At 39.1% G+C, this 22,758-nt stretch overlaps 1 protein-coding gene across 1 annotated transcript; it reads right to left on the minus strand.

The window, feature by feature from the left end:
• Positions 1–69: 69 nt before the first annotated feature.
• On the minus strand, positions 70–11,175 carry LOC140233226 (DNA-directed RNA polymerase II subunit RPB9-like). The gene is made up of 5 exons (XM_072313340.1): positions 10,985–11,175; positions 9,280–9,334; positions 6,654–6,727; positions 5,260–5,386; positions 70–2,526 (listed from the first exon to the last, which is right to left on the minus strand). The coding sequence occupies exons 1-5, from the start codon at positions 11,059–11,061 to the stop codon at positions 2,464–2,466; spliced, it is 396 nt and encodes a 131-aa protein (XP_072169441.1). The 5' UTR covers positions 11,062–11,175; the 3' UTR covers positions 70–2,463.
• Positions 11,176–22,758: the final 11,583 nt, after the last annotated feature.

Consider the following 22,758-nt stretch of genomic DNA (forward strand, 5'->3'; position numbering starts at 1 on the left):
CTTCTTTGCTGTAAATGTGCAATGTTGCTTCTTCCATCAGTCCCTATTCGATGCAGTGTGAATCATGATTTTGTGCTCATCACACAAAAATAAAATGAAAATCTTTTAATAACTTTGTGTCTCGACTAATGTTCTATCTTCAAGCCTGTATGTACATGTACATTCTTATACATGTACAATTGTACAGTATAGGCAAAATCACTAATGGAGTGAGGTGGCCAAGTCCATCAAATACTATGACAAGATTATACAATGTATACCAGTAAACCATATTTTCTTCTGATCTTGTTCTGCAAAATTTCACTAGTTGCATTGAAACTTCTGTTTTGCCTGTACAGTATTTACCTGTAAGGTGAAATCATTAAGCTAGGTTGTATCCGTGCATCTTTAAAAATGGCATTTCAACCAATGCCCCTGAATTATCTTGAAGAAAATTGAATACAGTACATGTATCTAGCTGGATTTATTTGCATGACTTTACTTACAGGATTATGTAATGAAAAACTTACCAACAGGTTACAAGTAGTGGCGGATCCAGGGAGGACCGCACTGGGCGCACGCCCCTACCCCCTTTATTTTTTGTTGAAACAAAAGAAATAAAAAGAAAAAAATGGGGAGAGGGTGCGTGCGCCCCCTTCAATTTTGTAAACGCGCCCCCTCTTTACAGAATTCCTGGATCCGCCCCTGACAAATGCATGTTCATGTACATGTATGCATACTGGTACTACATATACTCGTGTCTGCAAACATACTGGATATACAGAAGATCCAAAAAAAACAAGTATCATTCTTAGCACTGATTTCATACATAACAGTATGACGGTGAATATACACTATAGTCAATCAAAATACAATTGTGATAACTGCCTGCAGCTATCTAGTGTACAATGGTGTGCAGTTCTGACATAATTAAATGGTGCGACATGTCACAGCCTGAATATGTATAGCCCGCTGCCCAGGCGGTATTTTCCATCCCCCCACTGATTAGCAATAACGCCCCCTGTAGCTCAATAACAGAAAGGGCAGCTTTCATCAGCTTATGCTGATAGTGAACACAAGAGGGCGACATAAAAGGATACAGACACACACACAAAAAAGGACAAGAGCCTTGTCTAGAATATGTAAGGGGTAATACAGTACATGTAATCATGACTGCAGTAAAGATGCTCAATCCATGCCTAAGTTAATACTTGTACAATGTACTGCAACAAGATCTAGGTGGAACTGGCAGACAGCCGGATGGATGCACAGCCCCAAAACGTACAGTATGCCTATGTCCCACCATCAACATTGGGGCATAGGCATAAATAAAAGACAATGAAAGGAAGAGAAAATGGAGAAGAAAAATGAAATGAATTCCATAGGCCAATTTTGGGAAATCTTAATTACATAAAAGCAGCTCGTGAGGACTTGAATAGAATACTTAAACAAATGCTACTCTGTTTGGGGTGGTTTTATTTTAAGTAAAGTTGGATATACAGTCAACCTTGCCTAAGTCTAATCTATTTGGACTGAAGAAATAGTTTGACTTAGAGAAAATTAGACTAACGAGGGATTAAAATCAATAGAATATAGAGAGACAAGGACTTGAAAAGACTTTTGACTAAGGTCATTATTTGACTTACGCAAGGTCGACTTAAAGGTGCATATTCTATAGTCCCGGTAGTGTAGAGGGCGCTGTTGATGATACTGCCGATCACCGTTAGCATTAATATGAAGACTGCCGAAGTTGAGCTGTCATCAAGAGTAAAGCGCGTAGGTGTTGCTAAGTAACGTTGCCTTCGTCGTCTTCTCTGCGCATCACGCAGTCTGTAGTAATGCCAGGGTGCGTGCATATGTGCTTCTTATTATGACATCACAAAAGAAGTTTGCTAAAGCTGTCATCCCCTCAGCCAAATCATGAGTCGAACTGTGATCGGACCACTGACTACAGTGGATCGGACTTCTTCGGACTCAGGGAAGTGGGCCACAGCGTAAGCGCCAAAGAGGAGTCGATAACATACGTCTCTATAGGAAACTTGCACCTGCGTACACATTTGACTAAAACACCAGGACCATGCACCTTTAAGCAAGGTTGACTGTACATCTGTATTGAATGTTTCGGTGAATGAGGAGTCATATTCTATGCACATGACTATGCATCAAAACTCACTGGACAAAATCTTCATGTGTACTCTTGTGTGTTCATCAACAGTAAACAAGTACTGCACAAGTTTTCCCTTCTAATCTTGAAAAGATCAGCACAATTCAGAACAAGTTAATGTGACAACAACAACAACAATCCTGCTTTGCGTAAATCTATGGCCTCACAGTATCTACATTTGACCAGACATACTAGTAAGAAACTAATGGAGTAACATCACTATGTACACTTTACAGGGAAAGTATATACATTGTACAAGGTTACAATAAAAAAAAAAGAAAGAAAAAAAGGGGGTGGGGACAAGATGGGTGGATCCATTGTCACTCTGTCCACCGGTGCCCACAGTTTGGTGCTGTGCACACATAGTACAGCCGCATCCCTTCCTGCAATGGGAAAAGAAGTGTGAATCTTTTCAATCCAGGCATTCCCTTTTAATTTATTCAAAAGTTTTTATATTCATGTACCAACAAGCTGCTAGAGGTCAAATAACAGAGCACTTCACAATGAGCTGAAGTCAGCCATCCAAACTTGATCCTGTACAGTACAGGTTGACTGTGCACTGTGTGTCTCACTTCTTAAGTGCTGCTGACTAAATAGCAATGATACATTTTTTGACAGTGATATGGTTCTAACTTCAGGTTCGGTAGAAGTGCAAATCTGTGGAGTTTATGTTTATGCTTTCATGCAATCAGGGAGGTGCTAGAGAAGGAGAGGCAACTAAAGCTCTCCTTTGAAGTCATGCGCGGCACCACCGAGAAGTTATGCGTTCAACTACAGGTGTTACCCATGTGCTTTGACAAAAGAGAGCATCAATAATCGGGACTTGTGCTCTCACATCTAGAAATATTTGCTCCTAATTCGCTCTCTCTTTCAATGTGATGGCAACAATGAATTTGTGTACCTTGAATTGGAGCAGTGAATCAAAATGCAGTGTAAAACTAACAATTTTAACAGCAAATAATTTAAAAACACGCTGGAACACGCTTTAACGGAGTACTTTATTTGAAAGATCAAAATATCTCCTTATTAACAGATAGAAAATTAACATGCGGAAATGTGCGCATTTTAGAAAAAATTAGGTTTTTAAGAGGGCCTAATTTTCATTTCCTTTCGATTTGCGAATTACGAAGAAACTAGAAATACATGTTAATGATATTGAATTCTTTCCTAAACTTTTCTAAATCAATTCGAGTATTTCATTTAAAATTTTGCGGTGAAATAAAGCTTGTAAATCAACAAAAGGTGAAATGCGTTCTTCGTCTCCGAACTTCGTCTTGCAACTAGAGCGGTGCCGAGCATGACTTCAAAGCGTAATGGAATGCTAGACATCCTATTGTAACGCCTTGAACCCAAACATGTGTTTGCATGAATTACGAAGAGTTGCCACTCCATCTCTGTAACACCTCCCTGATGCAATGACCAGAAGTGGACATCTCTTCCTGGGAGAATTCTTTTAAATCTATCGTCTATACAGTGATCATATACACACAATAAGATGGTCCATATATCAAACATAAATACTGTGTCAACCATGCAACTGCTCACAATCACATATCTCTTTGTGAATATCTAAATAGATTTGAATTTATGCATTTATTGTAAAAGTACAGTACACTGAGAAAAAAAATAGTGAGAGGACAGGAAGAACTTTTCATACCAGTATTTGCATTTCACTACAGGTTGTTGCAAAATACTAAAAAAAAAGGTCACCGCACTGTAAAGAATGTTTAATATACTAGGCTTGAACCATGTTGTCAAGCCACAATTAACTTACCACACATTAGTAAGTTAGTCAGGTCACTTAGTGAAATTACCGTTACACGGCGGATAAAAGCACCAAATTTGGAGAGATGACCCCTCAGGATCTACTCATTGATATTTGAGTAGGAGCCCTCTGCAAAATTTTTATTTTCATGGTATAAATGCTGAATTTCATTTTGCAGAAAATTTCGCGGGAATGAAACTTTCGTAAATTTCGAGAGGAGCTAATATCGCAAAGTCAAAATGCGCGCGATTCTAAACAATGCATTTGATGCCAGTGGCAATTTGCGGAAGTTTCATGCTGCGAAAAAAGGTCGTCGGCTCCAAGTCACGAACATTTCATGTCAGGAAAATAACACCGTTTTTATGTATCTGAGAGAGTAAAGTAACGAAAACGAGGTTCACATTTGTGGTACTTTTTTCATTTTCATGGAACTGGAACACATGAACCCTATCTTGAATTCCATGATCAACAAAGCATTTGAAACATGGAGGTTGTGAATTGATTACCGATTTATGAAGAGAAAATGCTGTTGAGTTGTCACATTGTGGTGTAAGTCCCATTCCCAGTTTAGTTACTTTATAAAAGGGGCTTAGAACGTTTTCTAATGGTAAGGGGAGGGGGAGATCACTGACCCTTGAACACTCCCGTCAACGGTCCGCAGCCCCCTCCTTCCCTCCCCCCCCCCCCCAAAAAAAAAAAAAAAAAAAAAAAAATTGAAAACGATCTGCAGCCCCTTTAATATCGGGTCTATGCTTTATGTACATAACTCTGAACTGGCAAATGTACATTACACTGTGACACCTCGACAGCATTATTCTCTTTATAAATCGGTAATTAATTCAACCACCTCTATGTTTCAAATGCTTTGTTGATCATGGAATTCAAGATTGGGTTCATGTTTTCCAGCTCCATGAAAAATGAAAAAAGTACCACAAATGTGAACCTCGTTTTCGTTACTTTACTCTCTCAGATACATAAATACGGTGTTATTTTCCCGACATGAAATGTTCGTGACTTGGAGCCGACGGTCTTTTTCGCAGCATGAAACTTCCGCAAATTGCCACTGGCATCAAATGCATTGTTTAGAATCGCGCGCATTTTGATTTTGCGATATCAGCTCCTCGCGAAATTTGCGAAAGTTTCATTTCCGCGAAATTTTCTGCAAAATGAAATTCAGTATTTATACCATGAAAATAAAAATTTTACAGAGGGCTCCTACTCAAATATCAATGAGTAGGTCCTGAGGAGTTATCTCTCCAAATTTGGTGCTTTTATCCGCCGTGTAACGGTAATCTCAAAATTTGACGTTAAGCGACCTGACTAAGTAGACTGAATTGGCATCAGAACTCACCTCTGCTCTGTTGGTTTGTGACTGGAAGAAGACAGACTCCCTGTGTCCACATCTCTCACATGGATGATCTTCAGTTCTTGGCAGGGTGGGATCTGCTACTACTTCGGCAACAATCTGTGTAAGCTCACTAGAATCAAGACCAATGCATTGCTTTTTATTCCGGGCTGCTGGTTGCTTAACATTGGAAAAGGGATTGATTAAGTAGCTTTAAGAATTCAATCACAAGAACAACTAGAAATACTATTTAGTATCGATGTATCAATGAAGGTGATTAATACCCCCGCCTTATACATGTATACTCATTGCTACTTTTGCAGTTTCTTGCACAGCTCTACATCACCAGGGAATAATTTTCCAACTCATATTTGATTAGCAATTTCAGCTGATGAACAATATTTCAAGTGGTATCCTGTACACTTCTATGGAAGAAAACTGCTACACAAAAGTTGGTTTGTATAGCAGTGGTGTAAAAATGCATAGCAAATTGTGATGCGATACCAGGAAAATTATTCCCTGATCACAATCAGCACATTTGCGAAATTTCTTCTGAATCACTTACAGACTGCAGACAAATTTCAATCTGCAAAACTTTTCTCCTTAACATGGGCCCACAATGCCCCAATATCCTGGCAACATACTTTCTTCTATTCTTACATTTTTGTCAAGGAAACTTTGCATAAAGTTCAGTGAATGTAATAAATTTGAATTGCTTAAAAACCAAAGTACATGTAGTTCAATCTACAGGAACATTATTTGGGAGCAATAATGCACTCTTACCATGGTAATGTACTTCGAGTACCCTTAAAGATTTGTTGTGCACAACTTTATACCAAGTTTGTTCATTTGCCAACATTCCTTTGAATCACTGATAGTAGTCAGATCTACAAGTCTCTAACTTGATTTGGAAGGCCATAATGTACTGTTACCATGGCAATGCACTTTCCGCTACTGTTGAAAAATGTGTCTTGCACAGCTTGACATTGAGCTCATCATGTGTGACTAATTTAGTTTTAAATGCTTGAAAACTGCAGAAGTTCTTCCTTCATGTGGAAAAAAAAAAATAGAGACTTGCACAAGGGATGTTAGAGTCATGAGAAACTGTTCTGAAAAACCAGAAAAAAAAATGATATGTAGTGGAATGGTGTTGACTTTCACACCCAATGTCAGAATTCGCTCATATGTTGATTGGTCTGCTGCTATAAGGCACCAGTTTTAACTCTGAAAGGGGAAAAAATGCTGGGTTTATCCCCATTTACATACTCAGCTACATTGCTTCCTAGAGCACACATTTCCAAGAAGGAAACAAAGCAAACCCTTAAGACACAATACATGTATTAACACGCGACCTTAATTTGAAGCGTGTTTGGATTTTGTGAATCCAGCTTAATACTTACTCCACTTCATGGGTGATCTTGTTGACATACACACATGCATTGTCAGCTTCTTGCTGGTAGTCACAGTTTCTGCACTGTTAGAGAGAGCAACAATAAAACAGGCAGTTCATCACAATAGATGTACACTGTAGTGTAGTAATTAATCACCAAATATTTCAGCTATGTGCGCGCAAACCAGTGTTTAACATTAACACAAAAATTACTGGCACTGGTATAAAAAACAAAATTGAAAAATTAAAAGTCAAACATACACACACACACACATACTTACACACATACATACATGTACAAAAGTTGTACACATGGGCACTGCTCCCTAAAACAATGTCCTTGGTTTAAGTTGGTACCTGTTATACCAATATAAACTGAATATGCACAAACATTTCAAGAGCCCACTTACCCTATATGTAAAGGGTGTCAATAGAGAGACAGACAGAGATACATCTCATATTTTATGGTAAATAATTCAACACCTAAACCCCTTTTTCTACTATGTCATCATTGTTCTAAATGCAATGCAGCACAAACAAGAAACAAGGAAAAGTAGAATTTACGCGGTGCGTAATATATGTCCCCGCCGGAAGTAGCATTTTGTAGCAAAATGTACAATACAGGTCACAAATCAAGGTCAAAGGTCAAAGAAATCAAAGGTCAAAATTCTGTGTCCAGTTTTGAAGCCCTCACCTGCTGCCATCACATAAAGCAAACGGAATCGAAATTGGGTTAGAAATGGCAAAGGAGTAGCATTTTGTAGCCATTGTACAATATAGGTAAAAAATCAAGGTCAAAGGTCAAAGAAGTCAAAGGTCAAAATTCTGTGTAGAAGTTTTGAAGCCCTCACCTAGTGCCATCACATAAAGCAAACGGAATGGAAATCGGGTTAGAAATGGCGAAGGAGTAGCATTTTGTAGCAAAATGTACAATACAGGTCAAAAATCAAGGTCAAAGGTCAAAGAAGTCAAAGGTCAAAATTCTATGAAGAAGTTTTGAAGCCCTTACGTATCGCCATCACATAAAGCAAACAGAATCAAAATCGGGTTAGAAATGGTGAAGGAGTAGCATTTTGTAGCCAATGTACAATATAGGTCAAAAATCAAGGTCAAAGGTCAAAGAAGTCAAAGGTCAAAATTCTGTGTAGAAGTTTTGAAGCCCTCACCTCGTGCCATCACATAAAGTGAGCGGAATCGAAATCGGGTTAGAAATGGCGAAGGAGTAGCATTTTGCAGCAAAATGTACAATACAGGTCAAAAAAAATCAAGGTCAAAGGTCAAAGAAGTCAAAGGTCAAAATTCTGTGTAGAAGTTTTGAAGCCCTCAACTAGTGCCATCACATAAAGCAAACGGAATCGAAATCGGGTTAGAAATGGCAAAGGAGTAGCATTTTGTAGCAAAATGTACAATATAGGTCAAAGGTCAAGGTCAAAGGTCACAACTGAAATTCTGTGTAGAAGTTTCAAAGCTCCCACATAGTGCTATCATATAAAGCAAACAGAATCAAAATTGGCTCATAAATGACAGAGAAGTAGCAAATTGAAGATTTTGATCACACACGGACGCACACACGGACACACGGACACACACACGGACACACACACGTACGGAGCCCGTTTCATAGTCCCCTGCTCGAACTCGTTCGGCGGGGACAATGATGCAAATGATCCATCATGTACATATGTATAATCATATCTTATTTCATGTCGCAATGAAAATTCAGAGATTTTATTACTGAGGCCAATCTCCTTGTCAAGCATTTACTTGTGATGATGGTCTCCTGCATTTCTGTTATATTTAGAGTTGCTTAATTTGTCTTTTGAACAGCAGGTACATGTGATTCTTAAGTTTTCATACATGCATAAAATAACATCCGTTCATCTTCATTTTGTAATATTATGGAATAATGTTGAATATTTCCATCAATCAATTATCTGTTTCAACTGTTGATTCAAACAAAATTGCACTCAATAACTTTATTCAATTGACTTTGTGTTACAAGCAGGCATGAACAAGAAATACAGGATTAAAATCATTCATTTAATCGATCAATCAAATTCAGAGACTAGTGAGTTCATTGGACAATTTATGAAGCCATGATGTTATTTCAGTTGCATATACATGGTTGCTAGTTGATACCAATAGTACTGTCTCATGAAACTTCCCAAGCTTTGAAGTTCCATAATTCTCTTAGTTCAAGTCTATTTTGATTTCTTAAACACAGCATTGTTTATTTAGGTTTAATCTATGAAGTTAATCTAATATGCAAAGCAATTGCAGCTACCATACTGTATACGCCGAATATTTCGCGAGGTTTTTATTTTCGCGAATTTCGCGAGTCAGGTGCTATTTGCGAAATTAAAGACACGCGAAAATAATATTGACTCTGATCCAGATGTGAATGTGACGTACGCATGAACACTTCTCCGTTCAGTACAGGACTCCACCATGATCGCTAATTTAACCACTCGTGAAATCGTCAGGAATTCCCGATTCGCGAAAATTCAGACTCGCGAAATATATGGCATATACAGTACATGTATATAAAAGTCATGTTCATCTCAGTGGTTTTCACTGTTTTGTGATTTAACAAGATGCTGTGGTATCAAATAAACTGAAACTAAATAGACACTTACCGCATAGAGCAATATTCTATTTTCTTTGTCTTCTTTAGGATACAGCATGTTGTTGCTAGAGACAAAGGAAAAATTTATATTTCATTAGAGCCTCTATATCAGAGAAACAGAGCATTGAACATATTGTCAACAGGGCATGTATAAAAGTAAACAGCCTGTTAATGTTTTGTTCACCTGATCTTAAGCTTTTACACATACATATTACCGGTAGTAGTTTGCCCACAATTACAAAGATTTATCTTGCTCAACTGCCATAAAATGTCCACTCATTACTACAGTGCATATCAAAAACAAAACAAACAAACAAACAAATGTAATTTAACTTTACAGGGCTACTATTTCAGAATTGTCAACTATGGAGAGGAAAATATTGGCTGTGAGGAAAAGAAAACTCTTTTTCTTTCCATTATTTTCCAAGTTTGAGTGTCACCATGGCCATGAAGGAACATTGAATGTCTCACTGAAATGGATGAGATCTGTCAATAAAAGTGGTCAAATTAACAGGCCAGCCTGCATGACTGCAGGTTTGTGTGTAGGTTTCCGGATTCCTCTACAAGGCTCTAGTTTAATTTTTCAATCTTTCATGGTCCATACCCTTTACCATGGCTACCTGTCTGATACTTGTAACAAAGGCAAACCCACACAATCCATTGCATTGGCTATTTTTCTGTCTTTATTTCTCAAGTCAAGAGTCAAGACATGGTCTGCTGTTACTAAACTATGTGTTGAACATAAAAACATAACATTTGCATAATGATTATTCAGTCATTTTTTTTTTTCATTTGCATGTACCAAAATGTTTTCGCATAGAAACCCTACTCGTGAAATAGGCCCCACCACTGCGTGTCCGTACTGATGCTACGGCGGCTCGCCTGTGTATACTCGTGAATTCAGCCCCACTGTGTGGCGTTAATCAGTAACCTTAGATAAGCACAGTGGTGGGGCTTCCTTCCACAGTATATAATACTCGTGAATGCGGCCCCACCAAATGGCGTTTACGCGAGATTGATACAGAGGTGGGGCCGATTTCCACAGCATAGCATCTTTCGTCCTCCCTTTCTCCCGTTTTTTTTTTTTCTTTGGCCCAAACTCCCCTCGACTAATTTAACGACCAAATTAACCATACAGCCCTACTTAACCCTAAACCCTAACCCTAGCTAACCTTGCCTGCTAACGCATGGGTACACACGCACTGCGGTAGGGCTGATTTCGAGATTTTGCCAATGTTTTGTTATAACCATTTAGAAATATAAAATCTAGTTCGTGTTTATGTTTAATTAATATGTTTATTTGGATCAACATGCAAGTATTTGACATAGCAACAGCACCAATTTTAATAATATTCTGACTAACTAAGCCCATGCCATGGCCATAGACAGTTTTACCATGTTTACAAGCAGAGAACGCGAGAGTGACCCTTTGTTGATGCGATGTGGGTTGAGTTAGAAATTAAAAAGTGAATTTATATTAATTTCTTCCTTTTGGGGTAAAATTCTGACTAGATTCTAGACTAGTCACTTCATGTGCACAAATCTTAGAACATGTAAATTAATAACACTCACATCTCTTAGTCTTATGACAGGGCGACGAAAGAGATTGATTTTGACGTGAACACACACATCAAAATCATAATATGGGACTATTGTATGACTCTGCCATGTGCTTAATGGTTATATAGAAGTGCCGAGCCTACAATCCTACATACCACTCTTGACAAAACCGTATGCCAACGAAGCCAGGCCCTCGTGATCCGCTTTCGGTGTCTTGTCGGTGAAGTTCCATCTCTCTTGGCAGTGCTAGTGGTGTGTACGAAATAACAGATCTAGTCTACTCCTTCGCTTCGGTTCAACTATTCCGTAGCAGATCTGTACAGTTGCTTTATCACTCATTGTGTAGCGTAGCACTAGCACTATATACTACGTGGGTTACGTCGCGTCGTCGTCGCGTGCGCCTATTTTTGAGTTCGGTGCTCTTTGGTGTTCTCACATGCAATAATGGTCTCTTCGCTGGAGCGTGCAACTCGACCCAAAAATAACCCGACCATGGACAATACGGCCCGATCCTTGGATAGCTCTACCGGTGCGAGATGTCGCGGTGTCGGAGGTGAGAAGATTCAAGTCCACTTGAAATGTGGAGGCCTGACATTCAGTGGCGTATCTAGAGGGGGGGGGGGGCAAGGGGGGCACGTGCCCCGGGCGCCACTCCTTGGGGGCGCAAAAAAACGGGGGAAGAAGAAGAAAAAAAAAAAAAAAAAAGAAAAGAAGAAGAAGAAGGAAAAAAAAAAAAAAAAACTCGCCCGGAAAGGGGGGGGGGGGGGGGGGAGAATGGTGGGGGGGGGGGGGAAGGGGGCAGAAAACCAGATCAAACAAGATAAAAACAAAACATGATGATGACGCGGACAAAATGACAATGTTTATTGTGATCACACAAAAATTCCATGTTCTGTGAGCTGAAAAACAAAAATTTTCGGCTCGCTCGCTGCGCTCGCTCGCCAAAATTTATATAAAAAAGAAGGTAAGACCAAAACGTGATGATGACAAAATGACAGTGTCTATTGTGTTCACACATGTTATTTTATATTTAGCAGGCAAAATGTTTCACGGAGCAGCGGCTGCAATTTCATTCGTTCTGAAACGATCGCCAATTGGATCAAAAGTAGGCGCCAACGGTTTCGAACATACGGGGGGGGGGGGGGGGGGTGCGCAAAAAACCCCGAATCAAACAAGATAACAACAAAACGTAATGATGACGCGGAAATATAAAAATTTCGGCTCACTCATTTTAGAGTATTTTTTCAAGTCCTCAGTTTGTTGGTATAAATCGTTATCTATAAGGCCGTCACTATATCTTGATTAGAATTGTAAGATTTAATAAGCAAAATGACAAGAGTTTCATGATTTGTAAGCTGAAATACAAAAATTTTCGGCTCGCTCGCTGCGCTCGCTCGCCAGAATTTGTATAAAAAAGAGAAGAAGATAAGAACAAAACGTGACGATGACGCGGACAAAATTATAATGTCTGTTGTGTTCACTCATATCACTTTACTGTAGCAGGAAAAACAAGAGACCCGCGGGTCTAGCGCCCACCTGAGTATCGCAAGTTCACCTTTCACGCAGTCACTAATCTAAATTATTCACAGCTTTACTAAAATTTGACCAGGCATTCTCAAGTAGAACATGAAAATGTAAAATAAGGGCCAAAATTTTTAAAGATTCCTTAATTTGGGGGCATTGGGGCCCCCTGGGGCCCACTGGGTGGGGCATGGTGCCCACTTTGATAAATTGAGATCCTGACCCCCTAGGGATGCTACCTGCCAAGTTTGACGAAAATCCATCATGAGGTTTTTCAGGAAGAAGATGAAAATGTACAATTCAGGCCCCCATTTGGACCTTCCCAACCCCCCCCCCCCCTGCCCCCAAGAGGGGCACCCCTGGATCTGCCATGAACAAACTTGAAACTACAGTCATTAATGTACTCACTCATAGTATTATCTTAGCTTATCTTAGAGAAGATTTTTAAAGATTCCTTCATTTTTTTTTTGGGGGGGGGGGGGTGGGCCCCCCTGGGGGCCCATGGGTGGGGCATGGTGCCCATTTTAACAAAATGAGATCCTAACCCCCTAGGGATGCTACCTGCCAAGTTTGGTGAAAATGGGTCATGGGGTTCTCAAGAAGAAGATGAAAATGTACAATTTAGGCCCCATTAGGACCCCTCCCCACCCCCCTCCCCTGGGTCCCAAGGGGGGCACCCCTGATTCTGCCATGAACAAACTTGAAACTATAGTCATCAATGTACTAACTCATAGTATTAACTTAGCTCTATCACTTCTGGTTCTAGAGAAGAAGATTTAATACAGATTCCTTAATTTTGGGGGGTTTGGGCCCCCTTGGGGGCCCCCTGGGTGGGGCATGGTGCCCATTTTAACAAATTGAGTTCCTAACCCCCTAGGGATGCTACCTGCCAAGTTTGATGAAAATCGGTCTTGGGGTTTTCAAGAAGAAGATGAAAATGTAAAAAGTTTACGCACGACGGACGACGGACGACGCACGACGGACGACGGACGACGCACGACGGACGACGGACGACGCACGACGAACGCCGGACGAAGGGCGATCGCAATAGCTCACTTGAGCCTTTGGCTCAGGTGAGCTAAAAACGTAATGATGACGCAGAAATATACATATTTCGGCTCACTCGCTCGTACTAATTTAGAGTATTTTTTCAAGTCCTCAGTTTGTTGGTATAAATCGTTATCTATAAGGTCGTCACTGTAATTGTGAGATTTAATAAGCAAAAAATGACAAGAATTCCATGTTTTGTAAGCTGAAATACAAAAATTTTCGGCTCGCTCGCCAAAATTCATATAAAAAAAGAAGAATACGTGATGATGACGAGGACATATACAAATTTCAGCTCACTCGCACACACTAATTTAGAGTATTTTTTAAATTCTTACAGTTTTTTGGTATAAATCGTTATCTATAAGGCCGTCACTATATCTTGATTAGAATTGTCAGATTTGGTAAGCAAAAAATGACAAGAATTCCATGTTTTGTAAGCTGAAATACAAAAATTTTCGGCTCGCTCGCATGCGCTCGCTCGCCAAAATCTATCAAAATTCATTACATTTAAATCACTCTCAAAAAGCATCATGTGGACTTTGTTTAAAGTCCCTACCGGGATGGGGTTGGGGTTGAACACTTTTTCAGAAATTAGGGGCGCAATTTTCGTGCTTTCCCCGGTCGCCGTTTTCCCTAGATACGCCACTGCTGACATTATACCAGGATGTCCACATATTATTGTCATTTTTCATTTTTAGAGAAGAAACAATTTTAGAATTTATGTTCATTAGTTGAGTTGTGCATTAAGTAATGAAGTTTCAACGTCAAAATGTGGATACGTAGTTGTCCAGAAATACGTTATAGTCTTTGATTCTTTGGCAAACATACGAAGAAGACACTAGGCCTATCTTTCCTATAATGAGAGACTGAAAATATTTTGCAGACATAATATATTGAGTACATGACATCGAAATTAAAAAAATATTTATAACAAAGTATCAAAAAAAAATACAGAGTTGTTATACAGTATCTATATCTAAAACAACTCCTTTCCTATATATTACGAGATAAGATATAACAAAATGTTGGGATGATTCTAAATAGTCAAATATACTTACTAGTATCTTACCATTAGTGCAGATGAAACTAGTACTGTGAAACCCAGCTCAATATTGATGCTGTAGTTCTTTACCGGATTAATTTGCAGATGAAACACTGATCAGCTTTAGTGCTTCAAAATGCATGGTTCTAAAGTGGTTGATGATCTAAAAGACCAATGTAAAATTGTACAATATCATTGTAGTATACAGCTGTAGTAAACAATGTTAAAGCAGTGGCGGATCCAGGGAGGACCGCACAGGGCGCATGACCCCCCCCCCCCCCGTGTTTGTTGAAACAAAAGAAATAAAAAGAAAAATGGGGGAGGGACGCGTGCACCCCCTTTAATTTTGTAAATGCGCTCCCTCTTAACGGAATGCCTGGATCCGCCCCTGTTAAGTATTGTTAATATATGAATTGTGAACAACATTAAGTTGTTTCTAGAGAACACTGAGTCGTCTGTACAGTTATGGTTTGTCGAGAAAGGCAGCGATATCTCCTTATATTTTAGGATTTATTGCGAAATTTTTATATGCCTGTACCTGATGATTTTATATGTACATAGCAACTGAACTTGTTTTACGCATATGCATCAGATGTGATATACATAACTCGAATTTGATTTAAATCACAACTCCCAATGGTAAACAATACCTTTAATTTTGTGTTCCCCTATACCTGGGCAAGTGTTTGAACAAGAGGTGCAGAAAGGATGCCCTGGGCTGTTGGCTGAAAGTCATGTCATATATATATATATATATATCAGTTTCCATTACAGACTGATATGATCACTGGTATACATGTATATGTTTATGCACTGGTCACTGAAAAGCCAACAAATAAATCATGAAATTGCAAGGCGATGGCTCATTCAGATGGCACAAGCTAGTGATCTATAAAATAGGCTAAGAAGTCGCCAGTCTCATAATTCTTTTTGATACACATCATGATACGGGATGCTAAATCGATTCTTATCTGACTCGAAAATTGATAAGAGTTTGCATTGAATTGAGATGTAATTTATCATTAATTGATAACATCAATTGCAGCCCGCAGGCTGAATTGAGAACATGATTTTTTTTTCAGCACGAATGCATCAAAATATATACAAAAATACGTTAAAGATATTGACTATTGCACAATAAAGTTACCTTTACCATTAACAAAATAGAAACAAATGTTACAATCACAATTTCTAACACCGCTATTCTCATTTTCACAATTAATAATTATTGCTTTTACAAATAACCTGCTAAAAAAATCAACTTCTTTCTCATCTACTCATCATCTTCTTCTTCATCATCTTCTCTTTTTCACCTCCTTGTAAACTTTACTATCCTTTTCTTCACTTCCCCTCCTTCAAGCTCTTACCCTGCAACAATATGCAAATTATCATTATCATAATCACACATATTTTTCATCAAAACTACCATTTACACTATACTATATTGCAAAACAAAAATCAATATTACATTCATGAAAAATATATCATTATTACACAAAACATTGGGTTTATATCAATAACTATGGCCGGCGGAACCGAGGGGGGGGGGGGGGGGGCAGGGGGACTCGCCCCCCCCCCCACCTTTTTGTGCACCATATTTCAAAGGAATACAAAATGTCATCGCTTTGGCTCCCCCACTTTTTTTTTTTAATCCGGAAGTACGTAAGTGGCACTAAAAAGAAATTAAATGTGAGCGCGGCAAACCCGGAAGTGGAAGGGGAGAGATGAGCTGGGTTTGCTTGTCAGCTGAAGAAACCTGGAAGTGGAAGGGGAGAGGTGAGCTATGGACTTTTTTTTTTTGTGCTTGTTAGCTCATGAAACTCGGAAGTGCCCCCACCCCCCACTTTTGAAAGCGCTCCGCCGGCCCTGATAACATTGTTAAAATACTGTATATCAAATACAAAAAAAAAAAAATATATGGCTGGTATAAAGACGAGTTGGCCTATAAGCTCATGCAGAATGCCTTTTCCGAGTTTGTAAAAAAAAGTAGAGAGGCAACCTCTGGATGAAAGATGCAACTTACATCCAAACTTATGAACTATGAGATTCATTACGTCATCATGTCCATATATACATATACTGTAGGCCTATGATACGTGATAAAATCAATAGCCAGAACAAAAAGGATACGGGGTTTCAGATCCAGCACCAATCACCTATACATTAAAAACGACATTTCACTTAATCTTCATGCAATAATATTAATGATATATTTGCACATACTATAGATTTGTTGAGATAATGAAGCAAAATATTGTATAGGGCCTACATAAATAATTGAAAATTGGAAATATGCAGATCCAGCACCAGACACGGTTTCATAACCTATTATACTGACGCAATGTCGTGCTTCATTTGTGTCTACACATGCACAGTAAAGTAAACGTTTAATGTATCTGAATATTAACATCATTTTGCTTCCTGTAAAACATACGGCGTCAGAGTTTCAAGACATCTGCAACGGTTGCAGCTTGGTATTGCGAGGATTCGTTTACCCGAAAATAATACAAATGTCCATTTATGCGACTATAAAGGAAGGGTGTGTTCATCCGACAATTAGATTAAAGATTCACTACTCCACTATTTGAGTTACATAATAGATTTCAGTCACTGAAAATTCTGAAACATTTATAGGACATTGATGACTAACAAGACGTTTGCCGTAGATTATAGTGTTCCGTTTTCCCGCTCGTTCGTTAAATCCGTGAACGAAAAAACGGCTCACTAAACCGAAAATGAAAAGGGGTCCATTAATCAAACAATGACATGCATAGTAAGGTATACATACACCATGGAAATAAGATAAACAACTAACAAATAAATTACATCTGCAATCAAAAAGTCATTAGTAAAAAAAAGAAGAGTATATTTAATAGGATTTATATGACTTCAGACGCCTGCCGCAGTTTCGTGTTTTGCCTATCAATACTTACTCTTTTGTCTGGCCAGATAGGTCTACATGTGGGTGGGTAAATGTGTAAAATAGATACTAGTATATGAGAAAAGTCCTTAATTGGTGCACTTACTGGATGAAATGCTCTATGCCCTCACTTTATAAGATTATGCGCATTGTATACTGCACGAGTGTAGGCCTATACAATGAAAACGAAAAGAAATAGCATGAGGTAATCACTTTAAAGTCATCACTAGTAACTGATTAACATAACGTTTGGATCAACATTCATTGCGTGGCCGGCGGAACCGGTCATGCAATGCTTTTTGCACCGTACAAAGGACTCATACATAAGGTGTCAGCACTTTGGTGCCCCCACTTTTTTTAACCCGGAAGTGGGTAAGTGGGAATATAGAAAGAAATAGATAGAGATCTTGAAGTGTGAGGGCGGTAAGTTATGTTTTTGCTTGTTAGCTGAAGAAACCCGGAAGCGGGAGAAGAAAGAAGAGCTGAAGACTTTTTTTTTTTTTTGATTTAGCTCATGAAACCCGGAAGTGTGCCCCCCCCCCCCTTTGAAAACGCTCCGCCAGCCCTATACTATACCTGAATAATGTTCGTCTCAGGTGTTGTGATTCAATCGGATTAAAATAATCAATTTTTATTCCTGCAACATCAGAGTGCATGTGCATGATATAGACCTCTTTTTCACATTGGTTTACTTTATGATCCGTCTCTGAATGTATCCTCTGGTCGTGTCTTGGGGTGGTGTTCTGAAATCCTTCCTTAATTAGGCCTACAGGAAGAAATTTCTTCGTAAGTCAGGATGATTCTGAAAATCTCCTAAGTTTCTTCCTAAGTCTATTCCTAAGTTTTTTCCCTCAACTTAGGAAGAAACTTAGGAAGATTTTCAGAATACCACCCTTTAATTCTGCCTGACTTTGGAAGAAACTTTGGAAGATTTTCAGAATACCACCCTTTAATTCTGTCTGACTTAGGAAGAAACTTATAGGAAGATGTTCAGAATACATACATGTACCACCGTTTGATTTCACTACATTGTATAACGCACAACTCAAGAGGGCGCACAAGCCCAACGATCAGCCAACGAAGAGCGATAGCGCTTGTGGCTTGTGCACGTAGAAAATGTTGAAAATGATGATGGCACAGAGAGGCCTGCCATGCATGCACTGGCACTATGTATTGCAAACTGCACATCACAGCACAGTGACTGCATAATACGGTTTTAGGTACGTATGTCAACACGTACGATGATATTAATCTATGGCGAAAGGAGATGCATTTATAGATCATGATGACTTTCTACGTAAATAGCATTCGTAGAAAACCGTAGCTACTAAGACCAGCGAAGCGAAGGTAGCCACGTTCTTCTAAATTATTGTGTACTTCCATGAATACAGTTGCGGAGTCAGAAGATATCGTGTGGAGCTCCGGAGGATTGTGGAGAAGGGAGCATGGTTTAGTTTTGGTAGCTGATGCCTGATGGATCCATGGATGGGGCTCTGCCGGTAAATCTACGGCCAACGCCAACGGTGGTGTAGCGACTGTTGTGTGGGAAACGGAGCGGCGTCGATTCCATTCATTGAACAAGACTCGAAACCTCGCTCAGGTCTAACGTTAGGCTCTTAACTACGTGGGGCATAGCTGGACATGTTGAGTACAGTTTGAGTCAGTTGAAGTGGTAGGCTGTTGCTGAAGATATCAATCTCTGGTGAGTCTGACAAAATGGAGAAAATAGAACCAAGAAAAGACAGCCTGTCTACTTGTGACAAATGAATGATTGATAATGTCGGAATGATAGTTATCGACCCTACGCAAGTTAAATTTTTTGTTCCAGCAATCGAAGCAAGTGAGCAATGACATTTTAATTAAGTTTGATCTGGACTTCTATGACTTGTTTAGCTTTCATCGAAGCACTTAACGTTACACAATCCAGTCAAATAGGAGACATCTGCACTGTTCTGTTGCTTGCTGAGCTGTGACTGACTGTGTATGCCTGGAAGATTTAATAAGTTTCTTCAAGTAAGGTGATCGCTTTTGGATGTAACATGTTAGATCTATAACTCTCTCATGCCGTTGCCATTAGTATCCCAACAGTCAGTGTCTACAATTCCGCTGCATCTTGTAATTGCTTGCGCTAGATTTAATTAAGGCTAATTCAAAGATCTAATAAAGATCGGTGTATGTGCTTAGTGTACAGTGTAGCTGCCCAGCACAACCAGTCGGCAAAGGGAAGGGCAGGCATTTATTGATTGTTCCTCTACATTGGACTTCTCACCATAAACAAGAAAGACTTGCTGAATTTGAAATGTTGCAGTCAGCAGGAAGTTCAAGGATGGACCCAGCAGGAGCAGCAGTGGAATTAGTACGCCGTGACCTTGTCCCATCAGCTGTCGGTTCACAGAAGAGCCATTTGTTGTGAGTATTTAAGAACCCCTTTTTATGTAGAATTAAATTGTTTCGGTTCCTTGTTTCACTCAATCCCTCCGAACGTCTGGTCATGTGATTGTGATCATTTTTGCAATGAAAGCTGTGGACCTCATGTTGTGTGACCACCCAATGAGACAAAAAACACTAGATCTTTAAATTCTACAACTACAACTAAGTTTCTGAAATTCAATATTTAAATGTTCAAAAGGTAATGATATCTAATATGTTAACAGCAGTAATAAAAAGCATTCCATCTCTGAGGAGGCATGAAAAAAAAAAATAAAAGTATTATTTGAATCATGTGCAGGAGTCAACATCCTTAAAACACACACACAAAAAACAAACAAACAAACAAACAAACAACAACAACAACCCAGGAACATACTATGCAACGTCCTTGAGAAAAAATAATATGTATTGAAACTTATAAAAAGCATAATGTAAGCAAATCTTGACAAACATCAAACCATCTACAAAAATTGTGTGCAAAACATGACACAGAGCAGCGAACATTACAAAGCAGCACAAAAAATAAGTCATGACATACTGTATTGCGTGCTACGCTCTCAATAGTATCATGATGTGCATTCCACGTACACATGTGTACAATCCGCAATATTCTCACATTCAGAACTTGCAACGTGCTCAAATTTCAAGTTGTGGACATTCCTGATACAATGTACTGTACTTACAATTCTGTACAGTGTACCAGTATTTCAGTGGTGCCTTTAACAGATAATAGAAATCTTAATAGATTATGGTTCAAATGACCCTACATATTTTAAACCAATTGTAAAAGTTGTATCAAACTATTACTTTACAGTATTTAATACAATATACACGTTGTAGTACATAGTTCAGATATGAAGCAGATGAAGGATATTTATTAATATTATTATTATTATATTTTTTTAAAGCAAAGTTGACTTTGTTGGTTAGCTTTGAATCCAGTGTTCATAAGAATATTAGCATTTAAGAACCAAACAAACCCACAAGATGAATATACAGAACATTTCTACAAAATTTATCAAAGCCTAAAATTGAAAAGCAGGAGCAAAGTGAAATACCTATGGATATCACAAAATGACAGGGAATTGCAATGCATTGATGTACATTGTATTAATCAGTTTACAGAAGAATTCTGATATACATTGTAGCCACGTCTGTATGAAGATGCTCATTGTTATGGGGACTGGGAGTCCAACCAAAGAAGTGACAAGTCGCCATCTTCGTGTATGAGTAATGAGCCCTATCCTGACAACGAGGCTTGTGAAGTCCCCTCTTTGCAAAATAAAGGCAGGGAGCCTTGTTCCTTTGTGGGCTAACAATGCAGTCATTTCCAGTTTCCCCTTTGTTGTGAAATTGCACAGCATTGTAAGGTGATCCTACAATCTAAGCCCCAATGGGCACTGTCACCATACACAACACTGCATCAGAACCCATAATACTGTGTACACCTATCCTACAATGTATGTGAATGTAGAGACTTCATAGGATTTTGTTGTGGTTTTGACAGTGCTGCTGACCTGGCTCCTGTCATGATTTGTGGTTGTTATCAACTCAGTGGCTTTTAATTCCGTAACTGTCCATCATTTGATTGAAGTGAAAATGTAAGCATCAAGTAACACGTATACAAAAATACAGAACTGTCCACTTTTCCTGTAATCTGTGCACTTACACTGTATATAAGTGTGTGAAAGAATGGCATGATTTAGCATGATTACCATTGGGTAATGACAAAAATGTGAAATACTAACCAAAAAGGTTCACCGGAAGTACTACACTTTCTGAGCTTACCCGATTGTGATTGCTACGAAATGGAATATTTTACATTTAAAACATTGATTATAAACAAACTTTCATGGTGTGTACAATGGGTACATGTAAGTGTACTTACAGGCTGTATCAGTCGCAGTGGACGACTATAATTAACTCCCCCAAAACCCACGAAACGTTTTGAATTTCCAACCGTCATCGAGGCAGTGCGAATCGGGCATTCTCATTTTCACCAAAATTTCACCTCCTCATATCTCCGCTATACATTGACCAAAATCGCTCAAACTTTCAGTATCAATGTAAAATGATGATTTCTATAGATCTACATACAAAAAATCACGAGAAACGATTGAGAACTTAAGTTATTCAACATTTCATGTTTCGCTGTCTCGGAAAAATACCCTCCGATTATTTCCAGACACATCTGGTCGCACCACTTAATATTCATGAAACTTTACATACATATCGTTATTAGACATGGGCGGACGTTAGCAGAGTGGTGTTCGCTTTGCCGAAGACCTATTTTTGAAGTTACAAGTGAAAATAAATGTATCTTGTCAGAAATCTCAAATTATACGGGAGCAGCAAACGAGAATAATGATGTCATATTCTAAGAAAAACTGATTTGCGCTTGCGCAATGAATGGACTTTTCCATGCTGCTTCGATCCAGCGAGCTGATTGGTCGATGTAATGCAGCCTGCTGTTACTGTGCGATGCGAGGTGGCTGCATGCTGCGGATGCCTAGTACACTGTACATGCATGCTATGAGAGTGGGCCGCGGGGTGTGGAGAAGTACAATGTAGCAGTGTGCTGCAGGGGACTTCGCAACCTCAAAAACAAGCACTTACGTTATCAGAACTGGCCTATTAAAAAGAAAGTAGCAAAAATATGAATATCTATCAGCTATGATACCAGCTATGATACGGGTTGCAAATTCATGACATTGGATTATTCAGACTTTACGCAGATTTTACTGCACTAGTATGTAACATTACAACTACGAATTCCCGGTACGAGGTACGATCAGAGTACAGCAGTGCCGTACGGCACTGAAGTACAGGTGATGTGAGCGCAACAAAGATGTGGGTACGTGGGACTGTACCCTGTCTTCCCGTGTGCGAATCACTATGAAATTTCATGCTCGGAACGAAGGTAGAAAGTGCACCTCTTTCGATTATTTCCAGACATATCCGGACGC

The sequence above is a fragment of the Diadema setosum genome, chromosome 1, assembly GCF_964275005.1.
Source record: "Diadema setosum chromosome 1, eeDiaSeto1, whole genome shotgun sequence".
NCBI classification, from domain to species: domain Eukaryota; kingdom Metazoa; phylum Echinodermata; class Echinoidea; order Diadematoida; family Diadematidae; genus Diadema; species Diadema setosum.